Source organism: Bos taurus, chromosome 21 (genome assembly GCF_002263795.3).
Source record: "Bos taurus isolate L1 Dominette 01449 registration number 42190680 breed Hereford chromosome 21, ARS-UCD2.0, whole genome shotgun sequence".
NCBI lineage: Eukaryota > Metazoa > Chordata > Mammalia > Artiodactyla > Bovidae > Bos > Bos taurus.
The window spans coordinates 7,579,438-7,607,093 of record NC_037348.1 but is presented as its reverse complement, the minus strand read 5'-3'; the positions used below and the strand labels follow the sequence as shown (position 1 = coordinate 7,607,093).

General features: G+C 52.6%; 1 protein-coding gene across 2 annotated transcripts; it reads left to right on the top strand.

Annotated features, from left to right (window-relative positions):
- Positions 1-495: 495 nt before the first annotated feature.
- Positions 496-27,656, top strand: SYNM (synemin). Of its 2 annotated transcripts, XM_005221729.5 has the most exons (5): positions 496-1,413; positions 9,294-9,418; positions 19,148-19,215; positions 21,418-23,798; positions 24,720-27,656. In XM_005221729.5, exons 1-5 carry the CDS (start codon positions 604-606, stop codon positions 25,056-25,058), a joined length of 3,723 nt encoding a protein of 1,240 aa, XP_005221786.1. In that variant the 5' UTR covers positions 496-603; the 3' UTR covers positions 25,059-27,656. The 2 variants fall into 2 exon arrangements, with proteins under 2 accessions (XP_005221786.1, NP_001178382.1); NM_001191453.2 differs by having other exon boundaries at positions 604-1,413; positions 21,418-25,545.

Sequence of the window (27,656 nt, the reverse complement as noted above, 5' to 3'; positions counted from 1 at the left end):
AATCAGTCCTGGGTGTTCACTGGAAGGACTGATGCCGAGGCTGAAACTCCAATAGTTTGGCCACCTGATGTGAAGAACTGACTCATTGGAAAAGACCCTGATGCTGGGAAAGATTGAAGGCGGGAGGAGAAGGGGACTACAGAAGATGAGATGGTTGGATGGCATCCCTGACTCGATGGACATGAGTTTGGGTAAACTCCGGGAGTTGGTGATGGACAGGGAGGCCTAGCGTGCTGCAGTCCTTGGGGTCGCAAAGAGTCGGACACGACTGAGCCGCTGCACTGACCTGAGCTCCTGGGCATCCCTTCTGCGAGCCCGCTCGCGGTTTTCCGGGACTGTCCCGGGGCAGGACGACTGCGCGGGGCCACGATCATGCCGCCAGGGGGCGCCGCGTGGCCACGATGCCCGCTCGAGCCGCGCCCTGATTGGCTGGAGGCCGCGCCCACTCCCGCCCGCCGGGCTGACCAGGAGCCGCGGCGCGCCGGCTCGCGCCCCAGTCTGCGGGCCTCCGGAGCGGCGACGGGGCCGGGGCGGCGCGGCGGAGGGGACAAGACCGGGTTCGGAGGGAAGCAGGCGGCCGGAGGAGCCCCGCACCCCAGCAAGATGCTGTCCTGGCGGCTTCACACGGGTCCTGAGAAGGCCGAGCTGCAGGAGCTCAACGCCCGGCTGTATGACTACGTGTGCCGGGTGCGGGAGCTGGAGCGCGAGAACCTGCTCCTGGAGGAGGAGCTGCGCAGCCGGCGCGGCCAAGAGGGGTTGTGGGCCGAGGCGGAGGCCCGGTGCACGGAGGAGGCGCGCGGCCTGCGGCGGCAGCTGGACGAACTGAGCTGGGCCACGGCTCTGGCGCAGGGCGAGCGGGACGCCCTGCGGCGCGAGCTGCGGGAGCTGCAGCTGCTGGGCGAGGAGACGCGCGCCGCCCGCGGCCGCCTGGACGCCGAGCTCGACTCGCAGCGCCGCGAGCTGCAGGAGGAGCTGGCCGCGCGCGCCGCCCTCGAGGCGCTGCTGGGCCGCCTGCAGGCAGAACGCCGCGGCCTGGACGCGGCCCGCGAGCGCGATGTGCGGGAGCTTCGCGCGCGCGCCGCCGGCCTGACCCTGCGCTACCGCGGCCGCGTCGCCGGCCCTGCCGCGCCCCCGCTGCGCCTGCGGGAGCTGCACGAAGACTGCGCGCTGCTGGTGACGGAGGCCTGGCGGGAGACCGTGCAGCGGTACGAAGACGAGGTGCGCGAGCTGGAGGAGGCGCTGCGGCGCGGCAGGGAGAGCCGGCGCGAGGCCGAGGAGGAGACGCGGCTGTGCGCGCAGGAGGCGGAGGCGCTGAGGCGCGAGGTGCTCGAGCTGGAGCAGCTGCGGGCGCTGCTGGAGGAGGAGCTGCTGCGGGTGCGCGAGGCGTCCGAGCTGCAGGCCGAGGAGCGGCAGGTCGGTGAGCCGGAATGCCCCCGCCCCGGCCCCGGGCGCCCGGCGGGTGGGGGGTCCCCGGACAGCGCCGCATTCAGGCCGGGCGCGGCGTCCCCGCCGGGCGGGCCCGGCCCAGGGGGTGCCCCTGGGGACCCCGGCGCCGAAGGGACCGCCCGACTCCGCGGCGCGGCCTCAAGATCACCCGCTGGATGTAGAGTGCGGTGCCATGGCTCTTCGTGCCCAGGGGCGGGGTCCTGCTCCGCTTGTCAGTTTCTGTAGCCTCGGCTGGCCTGGGTGCATCCTGGCTCATGACTCCCTAGGCTCCAGGTTCTCTTTGCTATTTCCTGTACTTCAAGGACTGCTATTGCTGCTAAGTCACTTCAGTCGTGTCCGACTCTGTGCGATCCAATAGACGGCAGCCCACCAGGCTCCCCCGTCCCTGGGATTCTCCAGGCAAGAACACTGGAGTGGGTTGCCATTTCCTTCTCCAATGCAGGAAAGTGAAAAGTGAAAGTGAAGTCGCTCGGTCATGTCGGAGTCTTAGCGACCCCATGGACTGCAGCCTACCAGGCTCCTCCGCCCATGGGACTTTCCAGGCAAGAGTACTGGAGTGGGGTGCCATTGCCTTCTCCGACTAAATTCACTTTAAAGTCGACCAGGAAGCCCCTCGAAGTGACTTCCAGAGGTAACAGTTCCTTCCTCCTCAGACAGGCCCCAGCGTTGCGAGGTTTCTAGGCAATGCCAAGCCCTTATCGTGAGTCCTTCAAAGTGGCAGCACCGTTGCCCACTAGGACGCCTCTGGTGAAAACATAAATTGTCTTCCAAATTGGGTTTTTATTTTGCCAGAATGGTTTCCCTGTGGGAAGCAGCTGGTCGGGGCTCCCTGGCCCGCCACCGCCTTTTTTGTTTTTGGGAGGGGCAGCGATCTTAATGCAGAGAAGAACTTGATCGGAGATGTTTTCCTCACAGTACACGCTGATGCCAGATCTCTGGGTAGAAGCTGGGTTAAGGCAGGTCTCTGGCAGGATGTTATTACAAGTGCAGGTACTATAAACAGTTTCTCATCCACAGAAGCGAAGCTCAGGCTTCTCACACTGACAGGTGACACCTGTGGCTGGCTTATAACCTGTACACCCAGCCCAGTCCTGCGGTTAGCCCCGGTTCTCCCCAGACTGCGTTAGAATTGAAAATATTCCCCAATCCTACTATGCTATGCTAAGTCACTTCAGTCGTGTCCGACTTTGTGACCCCATAGGCGGCAGCCCACCAGGCTCCCCGTCCCTGGGATTCTCCAGGCAAGAACACTGGAGTGGGTTGCCATTTCCTTCTCCAATGCATGAAAGTGAAAAGTGAAAGTGAAGTCGCTCGGCCGCGTCTGACTCTTAGGGACCCCATGGACTGCAGCCTACCAGGCTCCTCCGTCCATGGTATTTTCCAGGCAAGAGTACTGGAGTGGGGTGCCATTGCCTTCTCCTCCCAATCCTACTAACTGTCATTAGTTCTTAGGATGACAGTTTAAGACCACATCCACACAATTTGTGTGTCATCCACACAAATTCAGAAGTATCTGAAAGGAAACTGTTTATAGCTTCAAGTTAACAATTTGTGTTGGAGTGATTTTGTACCTTTTTAAAAACGGAAGTAAAGGAAGCAGTTGTGGCATAGGGGCCTGTGGTGACGTCATAGGTACAATTAATCAGCAGGTATCTGTTGATTGCCCCTGGTCCTTAGCACTGCCCTGGGGCTTCCCTTGTCAAAGAGCTGGAGTCTGGATGGCAAATCATGAAGTGAAACAGTACCCAGTTGTTTGGAACTTAGTCTTTTGAATTGTGGGTTTTTAGGCCTTTGCCTCATGATTTGCAAAAGCCTCCTGCCAGGGTTGTAGCTAGGGTGAGGAGGCACTAGCAAAATGTGTGCTGGTTTCCAGAACTTACTCTGCACTACAGCGCTTCCCTTTCCAGTGACGGTGGCCAGGGACACCAGTTCCAGAGGGCCCTATGTTCTGTGTTGAGTGAAAGCTAGAAAGTATCTTTAACATAGGCTTTCACAGAGCTTTTAACCAAAGGGAAGTGTCTGCCAAGCTCCCTGCCTACTGAACCCCTTTGTAGGGAACCCCTGCTACACGTCAAGGGTCCCTGCTGTGCAAGCAGCTTTGGAAAAGCCTTCTTTGAGGCGTGTTCGGTGGGCTCAGTCCTCACCGTTCATTGGCAGTCATAGCCCACTGGGCTCATTTTGGGCCTGGAAGCTCTGGTTTCAGTGTTCCTTTTAGCAGCAGAACCCTTTTGCTCCCTGTTAACTCTTTAAGTTTGCCCCCAGATATGAAACAGAAGCAGAGTTCCTCTGATTCCAGTAGAGGTGGGCACTTGACATGCAGTTCAGATTACCTTCTTTGACACTGGGACTCCAGGGCCCTTCCCTGGGGTCACACCTGACCCAGAACCAGGACCCCACCCTCCTGTCCAGTAGTACCTCTCTTACTGGAATTTGCTTCATTCCACTAAAAGTAAATAAAGATGAAGGAAAATGTTGATAAGGACTTGCAGGCTTTATCGTACCGTGTATTTCCTCATCCATACCCTGAATCTTTCATCAGTTAGCTTAAAGCAACCATATTTCAAGTTGCATTCCAAAAGACTCTCAACACCAAGCATTAGTGTTTTATTTTTAAGGAGTGTAGAAATGCTAGAAATTTTGTTTAAGAGTGAGTATTGATGATTTAACCCCAAGCTCCTGATGTTTTCAAATTCTAAAGAAGCTACCCTGGGGAGACTGAAAATATAAGACCTGATTTAACTAATTTACTGTAATAAAAGTTTCATTACTAAGAATTAGCTGAATGATGCTAAAGCTGAAACTCCAGTACTTTGGCTACCTCATGCGAAGAGTTGACTAATAGGAAAAGTCTCTGATGCTGGGAGGGATTGGGGGCAGGAGGAGAAGGGGACGCCAGAGGATGAGATGGCTGGATGGCATCACCAACTCGATGGACGTGGGTTTGGGTGAACTCTGGAAGTTGGTGATGGACAGGGAGGCCTGGCGTGCTGCAATTCATGGGGTCGCAAAGAGTCGGACATGACTGAGCGACTGAACTGAACTGAAGCCGGGTACTACAGGTACGAAGCCCATCACATGGGTATTCACTCTCAGTCCTCATGCCAGTCTTAGGAAGTGGGTACCAGTATTTGCCCCACCTTGCAGATGATGAAACTGAGGCCCATAGATCACCCAGTTAGTAAACCCAGTTAGTTTATTCCCTCTCTTCTGTCTGTTCTGTTAAAATGGACTTTAAATCAGTGTTCATTTTGCTTTCAGACAGTGATGATCCCTGTTCTTCCTAAGGACTAGCACAGAGGTGCCCGTTAATCTAAAATTCTAAAATGCTTTCAGACCCTTCCAGCTGGCTGCTGTCAGAATAGTTTTAGAGTTAAGTCATTCATTTATTTTCTTCTGTTTCCCGTATGGTTTAATGGAAACCCCTATTTGGAGGCAGGAACCCTTACACAGTATCCAGGCTCTGGGCTGCGTCTGCAGCTTGAGGGGGAAAGCTGCTCACCAGGCCTCTCTGGGAAAAGTGGGCCTTCCCAGATGGCCTACATGCCTTAGGCCTGTCTGGTAGGCCCCTTGCCTCAGATTTGCCAGAGAAGTTTGATGAACGGACATCCAAGTCCCCAGCATTTTTGTATGGTTCAGATTTCTTGAAGTTTCCCAGATGGTGTGGTGGTAAAGAATCCGCCTGCCAATGCAGGAAATGTAAGATATGTGGGTTTGGTCCCTGGGTTGAGAACATCCCCTAGAGAAGGAAATGGCAACCCACTCCAGTATTCTTGCCTGGAAAATTCCATGGACAGGGGAGCCTGGCGGGCTACAGTTCATGGGGCCACAAAGAGTTGGTCGCGACTGAGCACAGATGACTTGAACCCTGCCTCCCAGTCTGCAGGAAGGGACTTCAGGCAAAAACTGGAAGACGTTTGTGATTTACACCAGCCTTACCCACAAACACAGAGATTTTGGCTTGTGAAAGTGTGCTTTTAGCCTCGAGGCTGGCCCTGGACAGCTTACACAACCACCGAGGTGTGAATGACAGAACTTTCTTTTGATTGTAATGGAGTCAGTTTAGCTGCCCCGCTTGGGTCTCATTTCTGGCTCTGCCATGTTTGGGACTCCGTTTCCCCATCTGTGAGCTAGGGGTGATAAAACTAGCCCACATTGAGCACGTCGTGTGCCAAGCTGGCCTCTAAAGGCCCGGGGGTACAGCAGGGAACACAACAGACCCAACAGACAAGTCCTTGACCTCACAGGTCTGGAGGTGGAAGCAGTGTGGTGTTCAGGGGCGGGTGTGACCAGGGCATGTGGGGGAGGAGAAGGGGGCCACCACAGGCCCTGAGCTTCTGCTCTGAGCGTGTGGGAAGCCGCTGGAGGGCTCTGTGCAGAGAGGAGTGGTGACCTGTGTCTTCAGGAAGTCTCCTTGGCTGCTGTGTTGCACATGACTTCTTAGCAAAGAAGTTTGTGTGTGCTAAGTTGCATCGGTCGTGTCCAACTCTTTGTGATCCCATGGACTGTAGCAGAGAAATTTAATTATTGTTAAAATGCTTAGAAAAAAAATATCAGACACATTCAGTGCTCTAACTGCAAATCTGCTAAGCAGGTCAAGATCTCCGAGCCATGCCAAAGAGGTAACACAAAAATTCTCTCCCTCCCAGAACAGTTCTGCATCCCGCAAAATAAGAGGAGGAAAATCAGACTGTAAGTTAAGTGCAGTTCCAACCACACAGGTGGGAGCAGGGTGATCTCTTTCAGAGACCTTGCCATCAAGACAGGAGGTTCTGGAGGACTGGGCCATGGGCAGCAGCGAAGGGCAGAGGTCAGACTTCACCCTGAAGTTGAAGCCCAAGGCTTTGCAGATGGATTGGATATGGTGGGAGAGAGGGAGAAATCAGGTCCTCTCCAGGGCTTGGGGCCAGAGGAGCTGGAGGAACGGGGTTGGTGCAGGAAGGCGGGCTTGGGTGGGAGAGCAGAGTTGGGTTTGAAATGCCTCCGAGATAGCCACCTGCTCTTATAAAATGATGAGCCTGGAGTTCAGAATGTGGCCTGGGTCAGAGCTGTAAATACTTAGCATCCAGTCAATGCATTGTTATTAACACTTAGTTTTTGCATCTAAATGAGGTTATCATGGTATTAAATTCCCTCGAGCTCCGGCATTCAAGGTGACTTTTGCACGCTCTTCCTCTTGTGTCTGGGTGATGTGCTTAGCTAGGAGCCGCACACGTTGGGTGAAGAGAAGGAATTCTCTGGACGCTGAGCGCAGCATGCTTTCCCTTGTGTAGCTTGCATTTCATCGTCTGTTGTGAGGCACCCAGAAGTGCTCTAAAATAGCAACTGAAAAGGTGACCTTTTTCCCAGCTCTTGTGTCACTCGGCAAAACTGCCCTGCCTGGGTTAGAATTCGCTGCTGTGTGTCAGGCTCAAGTGCCTTGGCCTGGCCCAGGGTCTGAAAACTTCGGGAGAACTGGAGGCCAAGTCTGACGCTTTATTCAACCAGCAGGATGGGTTACAATTCCTGTGGAGACTGCTGGGAGCCAGTAATTCTTATGTTCCTGCTTCCAAAAGTCAATGAGTTTTCCTTTGACAGTTTAGGAAGACTTGACTCACATGGGGATGTGGTTGGAACTGCTCTTATTGTAACTTAAACGCAGTTTGATTTTTCTTCTATTTTGTGGGGTACAGACCTGTTCTGGGCCCCTGGGAGGGAGAAAAATCTTCACGCTACCTCCTTGGCATGGCTGGGAGATCTTAACTTGCTAGGAGGTTTGTGGTTAGAGGACTGAATATGTCTGGTTCTTTTCCTAAGCATTTTAGCAATATGAACTTCTCTGCAAAGACATCGGAGAAGGCAATGGCACCCCACTCCAGTACTTTGCCTGGAAAATCCCATGGGCGGAGGAGCCTGGTAGGCTGCAGTCCATGGGGTCGCTAGAGTCAGACACGACTGAGCGACTTCACTTTCATTTTTCACTTTCATGTATTGGAGAAGGAAATGGCAACCCACTCCAGTGTTCTTGCCTGGAGAATCCCAGGGACAGGGGAGCCTGGTGGGCTGCCATCTATGGGGTCGTACAGAGTCGGACACGACTGAAGCGACTTAGCAGCAGCAGCAGCAGCAGCAGCAGCAAAGACATTACTATGTGTCATCAAATTCTAATATTTAGGTAGAATTTTCTCTAGTAGGAAGGATTCATATGTTTACAAAACATTTCATACTGTAACCTTGTACCTGAGTTTATACTTCCTGTAAAATGGGGGAACATGGGGTTTTAACACTGAGACTTAACTACAGAATATGTGAATGTCATGCGTGACCAAATTCTGGTAGCTGTCACTGAAGACTGGCCAATGGTCTGCTTTGATGAACCTCTTTATAATGCCCGTTTTGGAGGGTGTTTACACTTATCCACCCTCAGATACTACCTAGCACTTCTTAAATTTACTGCTTTGCTTTAAAATTACTTCTTCGCTTTCAAAGCGAAGTAGCTTCAGTTTTTGTTTTTAAAATACTTTATGTAGACAAAAAGAACATAACAGCAATTATTAGTTTAGATGTATAGAACTGCTGTGAGAAGCAGCATTATTTACATGCTGATCATGCTTCTTTTTAGGTGGTAAATCCAGTGTGAGACCTTAGTTGCATTCACTCCTTAGTTTCGTAGACACTATTGATTTTGGACGGTCAGCCTGTTGCCAGGTGCCTTTGATGGAGGGATTATGTGATAAATGAAAATAGATTTCCTTCTCCCAATAGTCTTACAGTTTTCAAATTCCACAAAGACAATTGTCTAAGAATGTAAGCTTTTTAGTTAATTGTATACAGAAATAATTGCAAACCAGAAGTTAAAGTATGTGGACTTACTCAAAGTTCTAAGTATTTGTTCAGCTAATTATTCCCCAGCATAACTATAAAATGCTATGTAAAACTGTGAATGCAGAGTAGTGCAGAATTGGGAAATGGTATAAATGAAACCATTGTGTTTATTAAAATATATTGTCGATTTAAACTGATACATTTTGAGGAAGGTAATATTCTCTTGGTCATTTCATTTTAAATCCGGTTCACCAGTTGTGTGTTGTATGACTCGTATGTAAAGGACATTTTTCTAGAGACGGGGGTGGGGATGGGGGGAGGCAGGGGAGTGGGGCGTGTAGGAGGCAGCAGGCAGCGCCCTGCGGTGTCTCCCAGCCGGCGGGACATGGACAGATGCAGTTAACCCTGAGGGAGCGGAACTGCTGTGGGAACAATGTGAACACGTGCCCGGGAGCTCTTATTAACTATATGAGAACTGTGCTATGAGAACAGTCAAAAAGGTTTATATCCAGGTCTGACTTTTGACATTTATGCCCTGAATGTTTTCTTGTCTCATTAATGTAACTTTTCTCCCAGATGATTTTAAAGTAGCTTGTCTAGGTGAAGCAAAGAAGTCTGTATCAGCTTATACAACTGGGGAAATTGTGAGTGTGGGGGAAATTCTGTTTCAGATCTGAGTGACTTCTGTTTTAAATATAGTAAAATCCTTGCTTTCTAGTCTTGGCTTATTTTGAATAGCATCTTACTTCGCCAGTGTCAGTGTGTTTACTTACTTATGCTGACTGATGTTTAAGGTGTAGAAATGCTTTACAAGCTTTCATTATTATTAGGAAGTGTGAACAGAAAATTGTGTGTGCTAATCACATATTCCTTAAGTGATTAAAAAAAAAAAACACAAAAATTTTCCAGGTGGGAGAAATACAGTATTTAAAAATTATCCTTGCAATGACTGTGTTTTTAATAAATCTGGAAATTTTTCATCTCTTTCTGTGTTGGACGCCGCAGAGCTCCAGCCCCCTGATCCCCAAAACTTCTGTTCTCTTTAGAGAGAGATCGCCTACCTGGAGGATGAGAAGGCAGCGCTCACCTTGGCCATGGCCGACCGGCTGCGGGACTACCAGGATCTCGTGCAGGTGAAGACTGGCCTCAGCCTGGAGGTGGCAACCTACAGGTAAGGGCGCTGCACTGAGCACTTTACAGCCCCTGCAGGCTCCGTGCAGAGGCGATGGCTTTGTCACAGCGGGGAGCAGCCCCCAGGGTTGCCAAGCCAGGTGTCCAGGGCCAGAGTGGGGAGGGGGGCAGGGTCCCACTCAGATCACAGAGCGGGCACCCCCTGGTGCTGGGAGTAGCTGACTTTTGCCCCCTTGCCTGCCCTTTGCGTGTCTAGGGAACCAGTGAAGAGCTGTACACACGCCAGCTCCCTGGATCCTAGGGGTTAGGTACCATGTTAGTTACAGACCCAGAAACGAGAGGACCAGGACTCGGACCCAGAAAGTCTGAGTCGATCTGCCAGTTGTCGTGCTGTTGTTTCAAACCCCGGGGCTCTGACTCTGTCTCCAGGGGTTCATCCTTCAAGAAACTCATCTCTGCCTAAAGATCAGCAGGGAGCTCCAGGTGCCTGGCTTTGTTTATGAAGATGTTGACTTGAAATCAGTCGACCCAGATGAACCAGTCACGGAGCCCTCAGAGGGGCGGAGGCCATGGCCCTGTGTCCCTGGCGTGACCTGTGGGTCGCAAAGTGGTGCTTGCCCTGAGCGCCCACCTCCTGCCCCCAGGGATGAGCCATCTCTGGCCGAGGTCGCACCTCCCACCGCTTGCAGCTTTCCTAAGCAATGAGAACTGGACCGGAGGGCCCAGCTCGCAGATGCTTACAGCGGAAGGGCTTTTAGGGACCCAGGCTCCCCACTTGTGAGATGACTGGTTACTGAGCCCTTACTGCCTGCCCGACGCAGTGCTAAGTCCTTTGAGGCTGCTCACTGCCTGTGTCACCCTTCAGGTGGTGGACACCATGCACCCCTTTTGCACGTGAGGGAAGGGTCTAGAAGCAGGCATCCAGGCTGGTGCGGGGCCTGTGCCGTACCCACCAAGCCGTGTAAAGTGGACTCGATGCCCCCTCACTCCTGGTTGCTGTGAGCATGAATCAATAGTGGGTGTGGGTGAGCTTTGGAGCCTTGGCTGTGGCTGATCCCAGGAGGCCTGGTCGTCAGTGCCATCATCGTCAGCAGATGGGCAAGTTAGACCTGGAGCAGGGAGGAGGGGACTGAAGCCCACCCCCAACCCCTTCCTAGGCTGGGGCACGCAGCCGTGATGGAGCCCAGCCCAGATCAGCATGCCCTGGGGGCTGTCGGTGGGGTCTCCTGATCTTACCCTCACTCTGAACATCAGAGCGACCTGGTTGCTTTGATGTGCATCTAAAAGCAGCTTTCTTTCCTACAAGTGTAAGCTGGGCATCCACATTGGAGCCTGGGGCCAGCCTCACTGATTCTTCACTCTCTGGAAGACCTGCCTCAACCAGCCTTTGGCCAGGGCTCATGTTACCATCAGTGAAGAGGGAGCAGGCTGTCGGGCAGGCCCTGGGCTGGACCCACAGGGGCCACTAAGAGGCCAGGCCTGCCCAGGGGCATGGACCCTCCACCTGGATTGAGGGATGGTTCCGGGGCCAAGCTGGTGGGGGGTCAGGGCACCGGGGAAGGCAGAGGCAACACTTGCTGGTCTGTGCTTGTCAAGGTCCATCTCCCCACGTTCTCCCCGGAAACCTCATGGGATGAGCGACGGCAAAATCAGATCGGCAGGCTGTTCAAACACATGCTGAATGAGATAAGCTAAACTTTACTAAGAAGGAAAACATCAAAATTGTTGGGCTTTGTTTGGGGGAAGGAAGCATTAATTAGGATTTTTGTCACTTGCCAGTGACAGAAGCCCTTCTCAGACTGGCTCAAGTCAAAGGAGGCTCTTGTTCCTCACAGAACTGATAAAGCTGTCCGCTCGGCATGGTGGGTTCGGTGCCCGGGTGGCGCTGCTGGCGGTCTGGCCCTGTGTCTCTGGCCCCTGCCTTGCTCTGCCCCGCCGTGGCAGGAGGGCCCCCAGCGGCTGCAGGCTCTCGTCCCTGTAGCCCCCAGACGCTTGGGCAGAGGAGGGGCTCCTTTCCCAGCAGGACTCCCGGGGCCCCTCTGGCTCTGCTGGGCCCCGTGCCTGCCCTTAGCCCAGGGAACAGAGTGCTCGCAGGGGTCGGCTTCTCCGAGTCCCACGGGCTGAGATGGGGCGGGAGGCCCAGCCTTCCAGGGCAGACGCCGGGCTGCCTAGAAAACCCACACCTGTGCCGTGTTAGGCGAGGCCTGGTTTTGAGGGAGTCTTTTCTCTACAGAGTGTATTGGATCTTCCTGTTTCCTTCCTGTACAAGTCTTCTGGGTTGGAGTCCAGAGACTCTGACTTTACGCCTCATCTTTCCGGGGTTTTGCGTCCTATCCCCACTTCCCTGTTGTGGGAAGTCAGCGCGTACAGGCGGGCCTCTTGCCTGAGAGGTCAGGGCCTCCCCTTCCTGGGAGGTGTTCACAACCCTCCCAGCTCAGCTTTCCTCAAGGCTTAGTGTGTTTTTAGCTTTTCTCTTGGTGGTGGTTGAACTTTTTTCGCTCATATCCGCAGGGACAGAGTTCACTCCTGTCTGTGGCTGGGCATCTGTTTTTCTCACCCATTAGGGACTAACGTGGCCAACTCCTAGGAGTGTAGGAGGCATCCATCCTTCCCAGGAAGTGGGTGACTTAAGTCACTGTGCCTTTCTGAAGGCCAGGTGAGCTTGGTGGGGATGGGGAGCCCGGCCCTGTGGTTAGAACTGCCGCCAGCCCCCAGGGCTCAGCACTGAGACCGGAGCCACCTGCAGACCTGGAGGGCATGCAGGCAGCTGAATCTGACCCGCTCCTTTGTAGCAGCCCAGAGCCTGGCATTTCCCATCACTGCTAAGTGTCCTGAAGATAAATCCTTGTGTCTCATGTGATTCTCTCAGTGCTTTGTGCTCCTGCCCAAATTCTGAGCTCAGGTCTGAAAACTCCTCTTCACAAGCGCCCATTTGGTCTTTATGAACCTTGACTCACCGTCCCTGGGAGGTTGACCTTCCCTCCACTGCCTCCCGGAGGGCGACAGGGACCATGGTGCAGGGGCCCGCGCCGCCTGGCTGCTCACCGCCCCAGGGGGCTGAGGTGGGCGACTGCTGCAGCCAGCGTTGCTCCCCCTCGCTCGTCAGCTGTCACCCCTCCACACGCTTCCCACGGGAGGGGCGGGCTGGTCTCCGGGAAGCTGGAAGTGCAGCCCAGCGCAGCTGACTCTGCGCTGTGTGGAGGCCAGCTCTCAAGTGCTGTGAACCCTTCCAAACCCAGGTGTCCGACCCTTTCCAGTAACCTTCACCGTGAAGAAGAAACGATAATAACAGAATGGTGTAATGCATAATTAATATATATAAACTTATAGTTTATAGCCTTCCTGGTGGTTCAGTGATAAAAGAATCTGCCTGAAACCTGACCTGGGTTTGATCCCTGGGTTGGGAAGACCCTCTGGAGGAGGAAATGGCAACTCACTCCAGGATTCTTGCCTGGAGAGTCCCAGGGACAGAGGAGCCTCGCGGGCTACAGTCCAATAGTCCATGGGGTCGCAAAGAGTCGGACGTGACTGAGTGGCTAACACACAAATATGTAATTTAATAAAATATTAAAATTAAAACAAAGTAAACCTCAGAGTCCAAGGCTGGAGGATTTCACCAAAGCCAAGTTGGTCGGTCAGTGTCCAGGGAGAGCCTGGCTTGGTAGGTGGACCAAGAACAAGCCCTTTGCCCCATGTGGCTGGTGATGGTGGGCAGGAGCCCCAGGCCAGGCTGAGGCTGCCGGGAGAAGGGGGTGCGGAGGAGGCAGGTGGGCACGGCTGCGCTCGCTCTCGTCTGCCTGGTGCCGGTCTGCCTGGAGATGCTTGTCTACCATCACTCGAGGTTTTCCTGAAGGGGGAATGTTTGTTTACGAGGGGCTGAGTGACAGTGGGGAGATGCTCAGAAACAGGCAAGGGCTTGGTTCTCGGCTGCATCTGCATGAGGGCGTCACCCAGAGAAGCTGATGAAGCGGCGGCTCCTGGGCCCAGTCCTCGATGTTCCCGTTACCTGGCACCAGGTGGGCCCGAGCGTGGTCGTGCTTCAGCTGCAGGGGTGGTTGCCAGGTGCACCCAGGGCAGAGAAGCGCTGTTCCGGGGCCCTGCTCACACAGGCCTGCAGCCCCACAGAGTTGATGTCACTCGGCACCTCAGGCTTCTGGGACGTCCTGCGCCCGCCCTGATCAAAGTTCCATCACAGGATCCCAGGTGACCTGTGCCCACATCGCTGTCTGCAGAGCCCCCCGGGGCATCCAGAAAGCTCTGAGCCTGTCACCCAGCAGGCTGGAGGACAGGACAAAGAACGGGCAGACCTAGCGAGGGGCTCGTGGAGCATGCAGAGCGGGCTTCCTGGAAGAGGCAGTTCTGAGTCTTGCAGGGAGGGCAGCCAGGAAGAGACCATGAGGAAAGGGCCTTTCGGGCCGAGGGGGCAGCCAAAGCAAGGACCTGAGGACTAAGCTAACGTGTCTGTAGCAAGGCCAAGCATTTGGGCAGCTTGGTTTTAGGGGCTGTCCATGGAGGAGCACGTGTGATGGGTGGGTAAGAACCTTGCCCGTGAAGCTGTGTTCTGTGAGCTGGGGCTGTGCACTCAGGCTGCTCTGGAGACAGTCCACATGCAGGGTATGATGCCTGCTCAGTGGGGGTCATAAGGGTGCGGCCGGGTGCTGAGGATAAGGCCACGTGGACAGAGGTAGCCTCCTACCTACACCGTGGGACATAAGACGCGTCCCCAGGTGCAGGGCTTCTGGAGTCAGAAGGGAGTTGTGAGAATCAGGGAGGTTTCTCGAGGGAGGTGATGTTGATCTGGGTCTTGGAGGATGGCAGAGGTTTGAACATCATACGCAGAAGAGGGGGAGGTGAGGGGGTGTCACGGGAAGAGGGAGGCGTGTGCTTCGGTGAAAAGTCAAAGAAGATGTTAAAATAATAGAACGCACGTTCCAAGAAAATACTCCACACGGGTTCCCGCTGGTGATAGGATCTGGTACCAATGGTTCAGAGAGGGAATGGTGAGCTTCAGGCCAAGGTAGCCTGAGAGCTTTTCAAGGTTTGTGGGATTTGAGTTGGGCCTTGAAGGGTAGGGAAGGGGGGATAGGAATACGGCGGTATTCAGAACCCACCATGTCCTGAGCCCCTTGCTGCTGACATAAAGATCAGGCCTACAAGCTACAGATTGAGAATTTGTAGAAACACAGTTGAAAAATAGAGAATCCCCCCTCCCCACCCCCTGCACCAAAAGAGGACAGAACCCCATCATTAGGAGTAGGCTGTAAGAAAACATGTTGTGTTTGTGTGTGGGGGGGGTGGCGAACATAGTCAAAATTGAAACAAAAAATGCAGAACTACCCAGAGTAAGCTGAGTCCAGAAAGGACAAAACTGAGGGTAAGCAGGGGCCCCTCTTGGATTTCTGATCTGGGGTACAGATGATGAAATCTCCATTAGAATTTACAAAGAGGCTTTGTTTTTTATGTTTTGGGAGTGGAGAGTATAACAGTTCTAAGTTTCCCCTGGAAAAATGGAGAGCAGGGCCAAAGGATTTCTCAAACACAAAAGCTAGTCTTGCCTGGCCAGATACTGAAGTATAGTGCAAAGATTTCCTGTCTGGGGACTTCATGGCAAAGTCCTTTAGGGTCTTTGTGTTGATGTGTCTGTGTTGGGGGAGGATGTACATACAGAACCCCCTTTATCTGATCGCAGTGGGCAGACGCGGTGGGTTTTAACTGAGAATATCCAATACAGATAGCGCCTAATGTTGGTAATTTTATCATTTTAATGATGTTTCTGGTTGCTCCATTATTTTTAAGAGCACCTATACCTTTTTATGTATTTGTTCAAAGGAAAACATTTCTTGAAAACTCTCAAGTTCTTGGAGAAATACATTTTGTTATTTTAAAAGTTGAATCCCGCTTTGGGAAAACTTATAAAAATGTGTAATGCTGAGACTTATCTGCCTATTAGGTGAAAAATCTGAAGTTAATAAAATCTTGTAGTTTTAAGGATAGACAATTAGGATCAAGGATCAACAGATGCAGCTGGTCGTTAGCCCCACATCACTGTGTAAATGAATTACCCCTCAGTTAACCATGACTTTAAGTAATCCAGAATCTCTTCCCTTCTTGAATTATTTTCATTAATGAAAAATCAGTTTTCTGAGACCAGTAGAAAATGATGTGGGTAATGACCATGGCTGACCTTTACTGAGCATGTATTCTGTGACAGCCATTGTTGCGAGAACTTTCTAGTCACTTTATTAATTAACACCATAAACCTGTTCCCTGTTAATTAGCACCACAGACAGTGCTCCCTGTTTCAGAAATGCAGAAACTGAGCCACAGAGGGTTGAGCAGCTTGCCGGAGTCACAGGACTAGGAAGTGGCAGGGTTTGAATCCAGGCAACCTGATTCTGGAAGTTTCTCTGCTCACCGCGCCCTGTGCTTTCTCTTCTCTGCTTTATTCCTAATCTTGTTTTTTGCGTCCGCTTTTTTTTTTTTCCTGTCTCTGGATTTGCCAGACTTTCCACGTGTGCATTCATCCTGATCGCAGAGGCAATGACCAGAGGCGCCTGGCACCACTGCCTGCCTGTAGTCTTTGACCCGCCTGTGCCAGGGGCAGACCTTTCCAACTCCGATGGCGATGCCGGTCCTACAGAAGGACTTTCCGCCCCCCTCTCCTCCCTTACCCTCCGGTCCCCAGTTCCCATCTAGAGTGGCAGGCGGTCCCCTAGGCTCTTTGGAGCTGGGGGCGCAGGGAAGCCTTCTCCCAGCCGCTCCCCTCCCCCCGCCCCCACCACGTGTGCTTTGTCAGGAAGCACCTGGGGAACCATCTCTCCACCAGGACCGGGCAGGCTCCCCCCAAGGCTGCTTCTGGAAACAGCTTCTGCCTCCCGGACTCTTCTCCCTGCCTGGTGGGCGCGCAGGGCGGCCAACAGCGTGCGTGCCCTGGGCTGTCTGCAGGTTCGGCCGCCCAGCCGGGGCCCACGGTCAGCCCCCGCGGGGGTCTGTCAGTGCAGGGCCCCGCATCAGTGCTGCTTCCACCCGCGGGCCTGGCTCAGCGGCCTCAAGGAGGCCGCCGACCTGGTTTTCCCGCACACGTTTGCTTGTTTTCCTGCCCCTCGAGGCTGCCAACCTGAGGGCCTTATGAAACGCTCAGTAATAGCCCATGATTCAGGCGGTTGGCATCTCTCAGCAGCACGGTGGCTCTGAGCAGCTTTATAACTCCGCTCCCAAAATAACCGGAGAATGCTTGACCTATTTCTTAAAGCTGTACAAGTCTATTCCTTAAAAACTGTTCCTTTGAAAGCTTTTGAGGGGACCGACCCTTCGTGGCCTCGCCCCGAGGTTTTGGGTCTGCCTCTGCTGTAGTTCTGTGGGCAGCACTGGAGGCGGGGCGCCGCGTGTCTGGGGGGCTTCAGGGAGGCGGGGTGCCGCGTGTCTGGCGGGGTTCACTGGAGGCGGGGCGCCGCGTGTCTGGGGGGCTTCAGGGAGGCGGGGCGCCGCGTGTCTGGCGGGGTTCACGGAGGCGGGGCGCCGCGTGTCTGGGGGGCTTCACGGAGGCGTGGGTTCAGCACCAGCGGCCCCGCTTGTGAGGCCCGTGCTGGGCAGCCAGGGGGACAAGGTGACACCCGCCGGTCGGGCCAGCTGTCGGGAGGGGTGTCGCCACGGGCCTGAGTCCTCAGGGGGTTTCCTTTCCCGTTGGGGCCTTGTGACTGAAATCACAAATGATGTTGGCTGTGCTTTCATTAGCGTGGTCTGGAGGCTCTGTCTGCGGGGTTCGATCGACAGTGTGTGTGAGACTGCGCCATCTCTACCCCCGCAGGGAGGCCCAGGCGGCTTGCAGGGATGAGGGCCCAGGCCCCAGTCTCTGCCTGTCTGGTCACCGTCGGCCACGATACGCGCCATCGGCCCAGTGTGGAATTGCCAGGTCTTGGTGAGACAGACGGCAGGGTCGAAGCCTGCTTAGAGTGCCCGTCTTAGGTCTGGCAAAGGCCTTGGGGGTGGGAGTGTTAGGGCCCTATCACCCCTCGAGGTCTGGTGCCCCTCCTAGGAACCGCAGTACCCAACTTAGGGTCCTGCACTCTAGAAGTCTGGTGATGAGTTGGATTTTCCCTGAAAGAGGAACAAAGCCATGGCCCTATGAAGGAGAAGGAAGGTGTTTTTCCTGCAGGGGCGTCTTTATCCTGAGCACCCCGCCCACCTGTCATCTGTTCTCTGCTGGCCAGGACACCCTGCAGGCCCTTTCTGCCTGCTGTGGGCAGCCAGTGAGAGCACCCTGTGGTACTCGGGAGGCTTCCTCCCGAGCAGGCGGAGGGAAGAGCTGAAATAGGACTTGGCTTCTCGGCACCCTCTGTGGCCCCTTGGCTATAGGACACTGCCTTTCCTGCTGGTGCCATCCTGGGTGCACCCCCCACAGGCTGACTTTCCCTTCAGCGTGTGCCTTTTTATCCTGTAGGGACCTCGGCATTTTCTATTTGTGTTTGGGGAACCCAACACGCCTGGTCGGGAGGGTGTGGGATTAGCGGGCTGGTGTCCGGTTTCCTGGCTGTCCGGGTGTGGAGCGCGGGGCTCTGAGTGTGGCCCGGGGCATCGGACGAACCCTCCTGTGCACAGCTGGACTGGAACTCCTCGCCCTCATCTCTGCTTCTCCTTAGGCTGCGGAGTGGGGGCTCCTGCCCTCTTCCAGCCGCCCATGGGGCTCTCGCGTGTGTGGGAATCACCGCCTTTGAGTCCGTGGAAACGGGACTTGGCACTGCCCTGCCTGACCCGAGTCCGCGCTGGCGGCCCTCCCGTGTTTGCCTGCCCGGCTGTCAGTGGTCAGTCAGCATTTCCAAGTGGGCTCCACTTCTGCTTGCCCGTTGCCCTATGCAGTGTATTTCTTGGAACTGACGTTGGTGACCTCACACGTTGCCCTGGCAACTGAACAACTGTTGTGCCGGTAGCAGCCCGCATCCTAGGGTCTCGGGGCCCTGGGTCTGGCTCACCCACCGTGGAGCGCAGAGGCCCTGAGGCCTGCATCTGCTCTCTCTTCAGGGCTTCGAGTCCTAGATGTGGATAACAATAAATACTCTATGATAGTTTTACACTTTTGGAGTTAGACATGGCCAAAGAAACCCCCGAGTCTAGTGCATTTTGCCATTTTTATCAGAGGAGGTAACTGGATGCCGCCTAGAAATGATCCCTGGGGGCTGTGGTGGAGGCGGCGGCTGAAGCTCTTTCTCCTTTTCTGCCTGCCCCTTCCATCTCTCCTCTATTGTTTTCATCTCTAAGATGTCCCCATGGAACGCAGTTTGAAAAGTGCACGTGCAGCCTGACTTCCTTATTTACAGACAAATGTCAGCCCTTCCTCTGCCCCTAGTTAACCCCTGACCTCTGACTCCAGGGAGACCCTGGTGGGGTAGTAGTGTTACTGGTAGTGTTACTGTTCTGGGGCTCTGTGGCCCCGGGTGGTCTGCCAGGCATGGGCCCCTCCCCACTTCCCAGGAAAGCCAGGTCCCCGGCCTCCCCTCCTGGGTCCACATCCCTCTGTATCCTCCTCCTTCTCGCCCTGGGTTTGGAGGGCCTTTCCAGAAGTTCTTGGCTCTCCAGTCCTTCTGGAGGCCCGGCCCCTTTGTTCGTTTGGCTGATAGGTGCTCCCGAGCCAGGTCTGGCATGGTCTTGCACGCCCTGTGGCATCTGCAGACCGGTGACCTTGCGCCAGAGTGTCATCGACCCAATCCACAGCTTACAGAGGTACTTCTCATCTTCTATTTCCTAATGAGCTTTTTAAAAATAATTTTTACAGAGCCTTACTGGAAGGAGAGAGTAATCCGGAGATATTGATCGTTGAATGCATTGAAAACATGCCACAAGGTAAATATAAGGGAAGCTTATCATTTAACATTAAGATGGTGTCCATCTGCACAGGTTTATTCTATGGATAAAGAGTAAAGTATCATTTATCTGGAAGAGCTGGGGTTAGATAAGAGTTTTCAGATAACTGTCATTCGTACCTCTCAAGCACCAAATGGAATTTACTTTAGTTTCAATGGCTCGGGATAAAGAATCTGCCTGCAATGCAGGAGACACGGGAGGCGTGGGTTTGATCTCTGGGCTGGGAAGATCCCCTGGAGAAGGAAATGGCAACCCACTCCAGTATTCTTGCCTGGGAAATCTCATGGACAGAGGCTCCTCATGGGCTACAGTCCAAATGGTCACAAAGTCAGACATGACTGAGTGATTAAACACGCATGCGTGTGTGCACATGCGCGCGCGCACACACACACACACACACACACAGTTTCAATAATATGCAAATGAGATTGTATAGGAAAGGGCTTCATTAACTCATTTTCATCTAGCTAGTGTTTTGAGGATTCTTCCTACCCAACTTGGTGAGGGAGGAGAGGGCTGATGGAGAGCCAGTGAGAAGGTGGAAATGGATTTGCTCATCACACCCTTTGGAGGGAATACCCTTTACAGAGCAAAGACGTACAGCCTTCACACAGGCCCAGGGAGGTATTCCTTCGTCCAGCAGGCTCAGCTCTGGAAGTCGCGAGCAGAGGTAAAAGGATTATACTGTTTCTACCAGCCTGTGTCCCCGTGGGCAGCTCAGGGCAATGTGAGCAGCAATGTCAGCTAGTGCCCTGAGGTTGACCTCTGTCCAGGCCAAAAGCTGCAGCACAAAGCCCAAACTTCCTGTGGCTGCAGAACCGACTATTAGAGAGTTAGTGTTCGTTAGAAAGACCCAGAGAAGCTGCAGGATAACTAAGAAAAAGAAAACTCCCCTGGACCTGTACAACCTTTAAGAGCTTGCTTTCTTAAGCGAGGACAGAGTCCATTAGGTACAATGTGTTGGGTGTACACCCTACTCTGTAGTTCAGCTCTGTGAGTATTGTCATGTTCAGAATCATGGTGCGTGGGGCATACATGTATGTATTGGTTACCACTGTCAGGAGAGTGATTATAACAGCCAGTCTGTATAGGTGGTAGATTAAAAAAAAAAAAAAAAACACCCTCCATCTTTATTTTTCAAAAGCAATATCCCAGGTTAGATACTCCACAGGATGACAGGTCACCAGGTTCAGAATAATTTTGGTTCCAGTCATCTGTGATTGGATGGAATTTGGTCTTTGATAATGTCCAGCAAGTTTGCTTTTGAATTTGAGAGGAAGCTGGTTGGCTGCAGTGGGGACACCCAGAGGATGAGAAGGCTCTATCCAGATCAGCAGATGGGTGTGGGTAGGCATGAGGGGGTACCCTCAGGGTAGATGGTCCTGCTGGCCAGGCTACACTCCTACCACCAGTGACCACCCCTAGAGCAGTTACCCTGGGGTGTGTGGCCATCCCCAAGGGTAGCATCTCTGTGGATGGGCCAGAGCAAAGCAGGAAGCCCCACAGACAGCCTCCCAGTCCTACAACCATGACATTAAGACCGATTGTAGTAGTGATGACTGGCTGGCTTCCTGCTTTGGCACCTTTTCAAATGAGATGTTTGAAAAAAGCAAAAAAGTATAAAAGTCGAAGAAATCAGGAAGTTTTAAAAAAAGTTAAATTCTTCAGTATTTGTTGACCCAACATAGAAATCAGTGAAGGAAAAAAAAAAAAGCATAGTAAATGTGGTATTCAATGTTTAATAGTTATATACTCTTATCTTTGGTAATTATGAAGCTCTTCTCTGCTCATCAGTAAAATAAAGTTACCTTAACAAAGTGGAAATGAAGGATTCCAAACTGTGAGATTTCTGCCACATAAATACACCCCTAACCTCACTGGCACAAGGTGCCATGCTTTATGATCACATGTTTGATATATTTAAGATGGATGAGTATTTTAAGATCAGTAATTGGAGAAAAGTGTTGTGTGGAAGCATTTGTAGAGCTGTATTTTATTGTCCTGGGATTCTTTAAACTACCGGAAAAAGTAATTTGGGAACCCAACATATCTCATTTATAATGACCCTTCTGTGGTAATGGTATATATTATGACGGGATAAGATCTGATCTGTGGTGATGCTTTTAAGATGAAAAAAGGTAATGATGACTATCAATTTAATGTACTGTTCAATTTCTACAGAATTCAGAGAGAAGTCCTATCAATATACCACCTCGGTATTACAGAAAGAAAATGAGAGAAATCTGTTTCCACGGCAAAAAGCACCTCCTGCGAGCTTCCGGCAGAGCCTGGCGCCGCGTTCTCAGACACCCGTCAGGAGCGATGCCAGAAGAGACGTGCTGGGCTCCGGATACTCTTCCTTCACCACTGCCTGGCAGGAGAACGCTTACCAGAAAACTGCCAGTGGTCAGACCAACTTCAGAACGTTCTCTCCAACCCCCGGTCTTTTAAGAAATACTGAAGCTCAACTGAAAACATTCCCTGAGAGGCCAAGAACCGAAGGAACAAAGGCTCCACCCGCTAGTTCAGCCAAAGAGTCCGCCGCTGCTGCAGAGCCCTACCAAGAACGCCGGGCCGAGGAGGCGGCAGCCGCTTCCGAGGGCACGTGGTCAAATGAGAGGACCGTCATTTGGGGAAAGAAAACGGAAGCTAAAGCCACAAAGGAGCAGGAGAGAAACAGACCAGGAACCATTCAAACAAAGCGAGAAGAGAAAATGTTCGATTCCAAAGAGAAGGCTTCAGAGGAGAGAAACTTAAGGTGGGAAGAACTGACAAAGTTAGATAAAGAAGCAAGAAAGAGAGAAAGCGAGCAGATGAGGGAAAAGGCCAGAGAGAAGGAGTCGCTGAAGGAGGAAAGTGTGAAGGGGAGAGAGATACCGATCAGGCTAGAGGCGTCCCAGGACAGCACAGCAAAGGTGGCCCCCCAGGATCTCCAGACACCCCTAAAGGAGGATGCTGGTGACGGGACAGGGAGAGGGGTGGAAACCAGAGAGGCTGGGTTTACGCTGGGCGCCAGCGACACCACAGCCTCTCTGAAAGGCGGTTCCATGACTGAAACCATAGCTGAGAACATCGTTTCCAGTATCCTGAAGCAGTTTACCCACTCTCCTGAGGCAGAAGCATCCGCTGAGTCTTTTCCAGACACAAAAGTCACTTATGTGGACAGGAAAGAAGTTCCCGGTGACAGAAAAGCAAAGACTGAGATAGTTGTGGAGTCGAAACTGACTGAAGAGATTGACATTTCGGACGAAGCCGGCTTGGACTACCTGTTAAGCAAGGATGCTAAAGAGGTGGAGCTGAAAGGAAAATCGGCAGAGCGTTTGATCGGAGACGTGATCCGTCTCGGTCTGAAGGGGAAAGAAGGGCGAGCAAAAGTCGTCAACGTGGAGATCATCGAAGAGCCCATGAGCTATGTCAGCAGCGAGAAGGAAGATGAGTTTTCTACCCCGTTCGAAGTGGAGGAGATCGATGACGTGTCTCCGAGCTCCAGGGGGCTTGTTGAGGAGAGAGAGGAGGCAGTTTATGGGGAATCAGATGTCACGTGCTCAGGGGACGCAGGTCAGGAGGCCAGGCGGCCCCAGGAGAGCGTAACTCATGTGGAAGAAGTGACGGAGGCAGGTGACTTGGAGGGAGAGCAGAGTTACTTTGTGTCGACTCCGGACGAACACCCTGGGGCCCCCGAGCGAGAAGAAGGCTCCGTGTATGGGCAGATCCACATTGAAGAGGAATCCACCATCAGGTACTCCTGGCAGGATGAGATCGTGCCGGGGTCTCGGAGAAGAGTGCGGAGGGATGACGTTCCGGGAGAGAAGGTCGTGAAGCCGGTGGATGTTCCAGAAGTGCCTCTGGAGGGGGACACGGCATCTGCTCCCTGGAAAGAACAAACTAGAAGTGGCGAGTTTCATGCCAAGCCCATAGTCATTGAGAAGGAAATCAAAATACCCCATGAGTTCCACACATCCATTAAGGAAGGCTCCAAGGAGCCCAGGCACCAGCTGGTGGAGGTGATCGAGCAGCTGGAGGAGAACCTTCCGGAGCGCATGAAGGAAGAGCTGTCTGCCCTCACCAGAGAGGGCCAGGGCGGGCCTGCGGGTGTTTCGTTTGACGTGAAGAAAGTCCAGAGCGCGGGCAGCGGGGCCGTGACCCTAGTGGCCGAAGTCAACCTCTCACAGACGGTGGACGCCGACCAGTTAGACCTGGAGGAGCTGAGCAAGGACGAAGCGGGGGAGATCGAGAAGGCCGTGGAGTCGGTGGTGCGAGACAGCCTGGCGCGGCGGCGCAGCCCAGGCCCAGGCAGCCCGGAGGCGGAGGCCGGCGGCGGCTTCAGGCGCTGGGCCACCCAGGAGCTATACAGCTCCTCTGCGGGGGAGGCCGACGCGGGCCTGGCTTCGCCCCCGGGCCCTGTGTCGGCCACCGTGGAAGTCACCAGCCCCACGGGCTTTGTCCATGCTCACGTGCTGGAGGACGTCAGCCAGTCTGGGGGGCGCGTCCAGATAGCATCCCCTGGAATGTGGAGGACTGAGCAGGTCTCGGCCGAAGGCCGTGCCGCCCAGGCGGTGGAGGTAAGTGCAGAGGGCCAGGCGAGTTGGGCAGAGGGCTCGGCGGGAACCAGCCGGTCTGCCAGGCTCATTACGTTGGGTGCCCGTCAGAGCCCAGTGTCCACAGAAGTCATATTCCCAGGGCCTGATGCCGCCTGTCCCGAGGCTGGGGGCACAGAAGAACCTGGCCCTGCAGAGCTACCCACAGAGCCTCCCAGATTTGGGAGGCACAGCCCATTTGGCTCCCAACAGTTTTATGCTCAGAGGGAAGTTATTTTTCAGGCCCCCGTTTCTGGGGTGGGGAAGGCGGGTGACTCTTCTCAAGCAGAAGAGTCAGCGGGCACCCAGACTTCCGTAAAGCACCTTCAGTTAGGCACCCGGGAGGGGCTCACTGAGCAGACCCAGCTCACAGCCCCCCTCTCAGGCGCAGTGGAGTTGGGCGTCAGGGAAGCTTCTGTGCTCATGGAAGCGTGGTCAGGGGACGGCACGTCCATCAGGCATGTCACCATCGGGCCTCAGAGGCATCAAGCCACCGAGCCGATCGTTCCCCCGCCCTTAGAATTTAGCGACTCAGAAAGCAGCACCCACAGAGAGGGCTCGGCAGACGAGACCCTGGCCACCAGCAGTTACACTGTGGGTCGGAACATCCTTGTGACTGAAAAGAGCACCTTCCAAAGGGCCGTTTCGGAGTCTCCCCAGGAAGCTAGTGCAGAAGACATGTCAGGGAATGAAGTAACATCAGGTGTGAGCAGATCCTTTAGGCATATTCAGCTGGGTCCCGCGGAAGCCAAGACCTCTGAACACATTGTCTTCCACGGACCCATTTCCAAAACCTTTGCACTTGCTGGTTCGGTAGACTCCCCTGAAGTAAGCGAGGTTGCAGACAGTGGCAGAACACTAAGGCACGTTGCCCTGGGGCCCAAAGAAACTTCGTTTACCTTTCAGATGGACGTGAGTAACGTAGAGGCGACCTCCCGCTGGACACAAGAGGCCAGAGTCCTCTTCCCTGCAGGGACGGAAGCAGAAGCTCCTAGTGTGTCTGAGCCTGGTGCTTGGAGAGATGCCAGCAGTAGGAATGACCTGGCAGCCGGTGTGAGCTTTCAGGGCTCTGCTGGGGACAGACACCAGGCCCCCGGGGAAAGGGGCAAGGAGCAAGCTGAATTTGATAAGACGGTGCAGCTGCAGAGGATGGTAGACCAGAGGTCAGTGATTTCGGACGAGAAGAAGGTTGCCCTCCTCTATCTAGACAGTCAGGAGGAGGAAAATGAGGGACACTGGTTTTGATAAACAGATATTTGATTTTAAATGCCATCTTGTTTGGTAACATACCAACACACAAAGGCCTTTACTTTAAGGGAGGGAGGTGAACTCTTTATTAAACCCCCCCCCTTTTTTACTTCGAGTACTCCAGGCAGTGTCTTTTTACTTAATAATCTGTAAAGATTTCAAACTAATTCATGCCTTAAAAGGCATTGGAATTTTATTGAGTTGGGACTTTGACAAGAAATACTTTTATCTTTTTAGTCTTAAAAGTTCCTTTTTCTGGAGTTTTCTTTCCACTCCTAGAGATGATTTCTCCCATTTTTGCACCTGGTCACAGAAGTGCCTGGCATCTGTTTGAAAGTATAATTGCCTAGGTAAGACACCTAAATGGCAATGGGATTAAAGTAATATATTTAAGAGTAAATTTTATTCACATGTGCTAACATGAAATAGTAAACTAACATTATAAGGGAAAAATGAATTCATTTGTCTATTTACAAAGTCTTTTCAAAAAAGAAACCATAGGAAATAGGCAGATTAAAAAAAGTGAAATGATTTCATCTTAGGAAAAAGTTACTCACCTTAGAGTTAAATTCATTTTAAGACTTGAATGAATTGCCTTCTATGTGCACAACTTTTAAAAATATAGTATTTTATCTATGGAGAAGACAGCTCCAGCCTCCTGCAGTGTATCAGATTAGCACACTTGCTACATTTGCACAAGCTCCTGGAACCCTGCACTGGGTCCAGGTGGGGGCAGGGGGTTGGGGAAGGATTACTGGGAATGGCTTATAATACCAGCTTTTCCTGGTACTAGGTCATTAAGTAGTGCGCAGTCTAAATACTCTTTTTGGTTTTAACAAGTTCTGGAGTAGCCAGCTCCTACCAGAGTGTACTTGAGCTTTTCTGCACCTTAGCCCTTAGGATCTAAACATTTAATTTTACTGGTGGGAGGTAGACCCTAAAGACAATAGGAAGCTGAAGCACATACTTGCAGGGTGGTCATGCACAGTACAGTTGGAAGCCCAGGTGGGTTGTGCCTCCCAAAGAAGCCCCTCCCAACCCACCGATGATGGGGGTGGAGGCCTTTCTGAGCACAAAGGGTTGGAGATGGAAGATGGCAACCAACCTCAGGGAGGTTTTTGCACTTTAGACAGAAGTCATGACCGTTGGGGTGTATTTTTCCAGGGAAACAAATGATACATTAAACAGAATAAGATGTTTTGGGGAAGGAACTGGGTGCTTCTGTTGCCACCCAGCCTGGAGGCACCCAGGAGGGGCCCTGGAGCAAGCAAAGGCCCTACTCACCTCCCAGGCCACAGAGTATATAGCCCTGCAGATATACACCACTGAGTTGAAGATACTAGAATGGGTGTGCTCTGTCTGGTGTGTTTTGCACAAAGGTATTGTTTTTAAAGCTTGCTTCTTTAAAGCTGTAGCGTCACATAAAAATAGTATCTCTAGCAGCACAGTATTAAAATTTTAATCCAAACTAGTTTCTTTCACTTAATGTCTAAACTGTACCTCCCCCTAACACAGTAGCACAGACCTAACTGCCTGTAGCGCACTGAGGAATGATGATCCCAGCTTTGTCATCCTCAGGTGGGACGTGGTTACTGGGGCAGTTATGGAAGCTGAGGGTCTTCCCTCTGGGTTTCAGAGGATGGCCCTCAACCTCCACAGAACACATCTCAGCTGCCAGGAATGGCTACAGCAGGTAGTTTATAGAGTGTGTTTTCCTAATCGGGAAGTGGAGGAGCATCACAGTAGAGCTTTCAGGATGATCTATTTTTAAAACACCGTGAAGCAGGGCATAGAAGGAAAGTTGATTTGAATTGCAAGTGTAAACTTTTGTTGTCTGCCAGATGAACTGGTGATTGTCAGAAACTGTCAGGGGAGATGACGGCTTTTCCAACAAAGACTCCTCATTTCTAATATAAAGAGTTGATTTTATGTTGATTGTAATTGGTAATGGTATTTGTGTAGGTTATTTATTGGTGAGAACTGGTCAAGGTGACAGCCTGTTGTCTGATGGCAAGACAGACTGGTAATGGGGGGTGTCTGTTGTGTGTGTCTTAAGTGTGGGCTGAGCTCAGTGTCACTCTCCCAGCTTGTGACCCTGGGAATGAGTGCTGAGGTGAATAGATTATTAATGTCCTGACCCACCTCCATTGGAAAATAAGTGTCTTGGGTCTTAATTTGTATCTCCATGTTGGAGTGCACATCTTCAAGAAGTATCCTGCCAAGAGTGTTTGCCAGCATGGAGTCATGAGCTGTGGTTGGTTCCTAAGTCTCTGGAACAGCCCAGAGCAGGGCATGCCCTTGACCCTGTGACAGGTCACCCCATGGTTCCATGTCCTTTAAAACCAGAGACAATAGTAGCTTTATGGTGAGAGAGGGTGAGGACACAGCCAGTCCTTTCACGTTTATTATTGTGTAGACAGAGCGGTGATAATGGGATGTTTCTCACCTCCCCGCTGGTTGTTTGGATATTGTTTGTTTAAAATGTATATTTAGAATGGAATCATCTAAAAAGCTGATCTTGCTAACCTGTTCCTGTTCCCTTTGAAGGGATATATCATAAGAATGTGTAAAAATAAAAATCTAAGAAAAAACCCC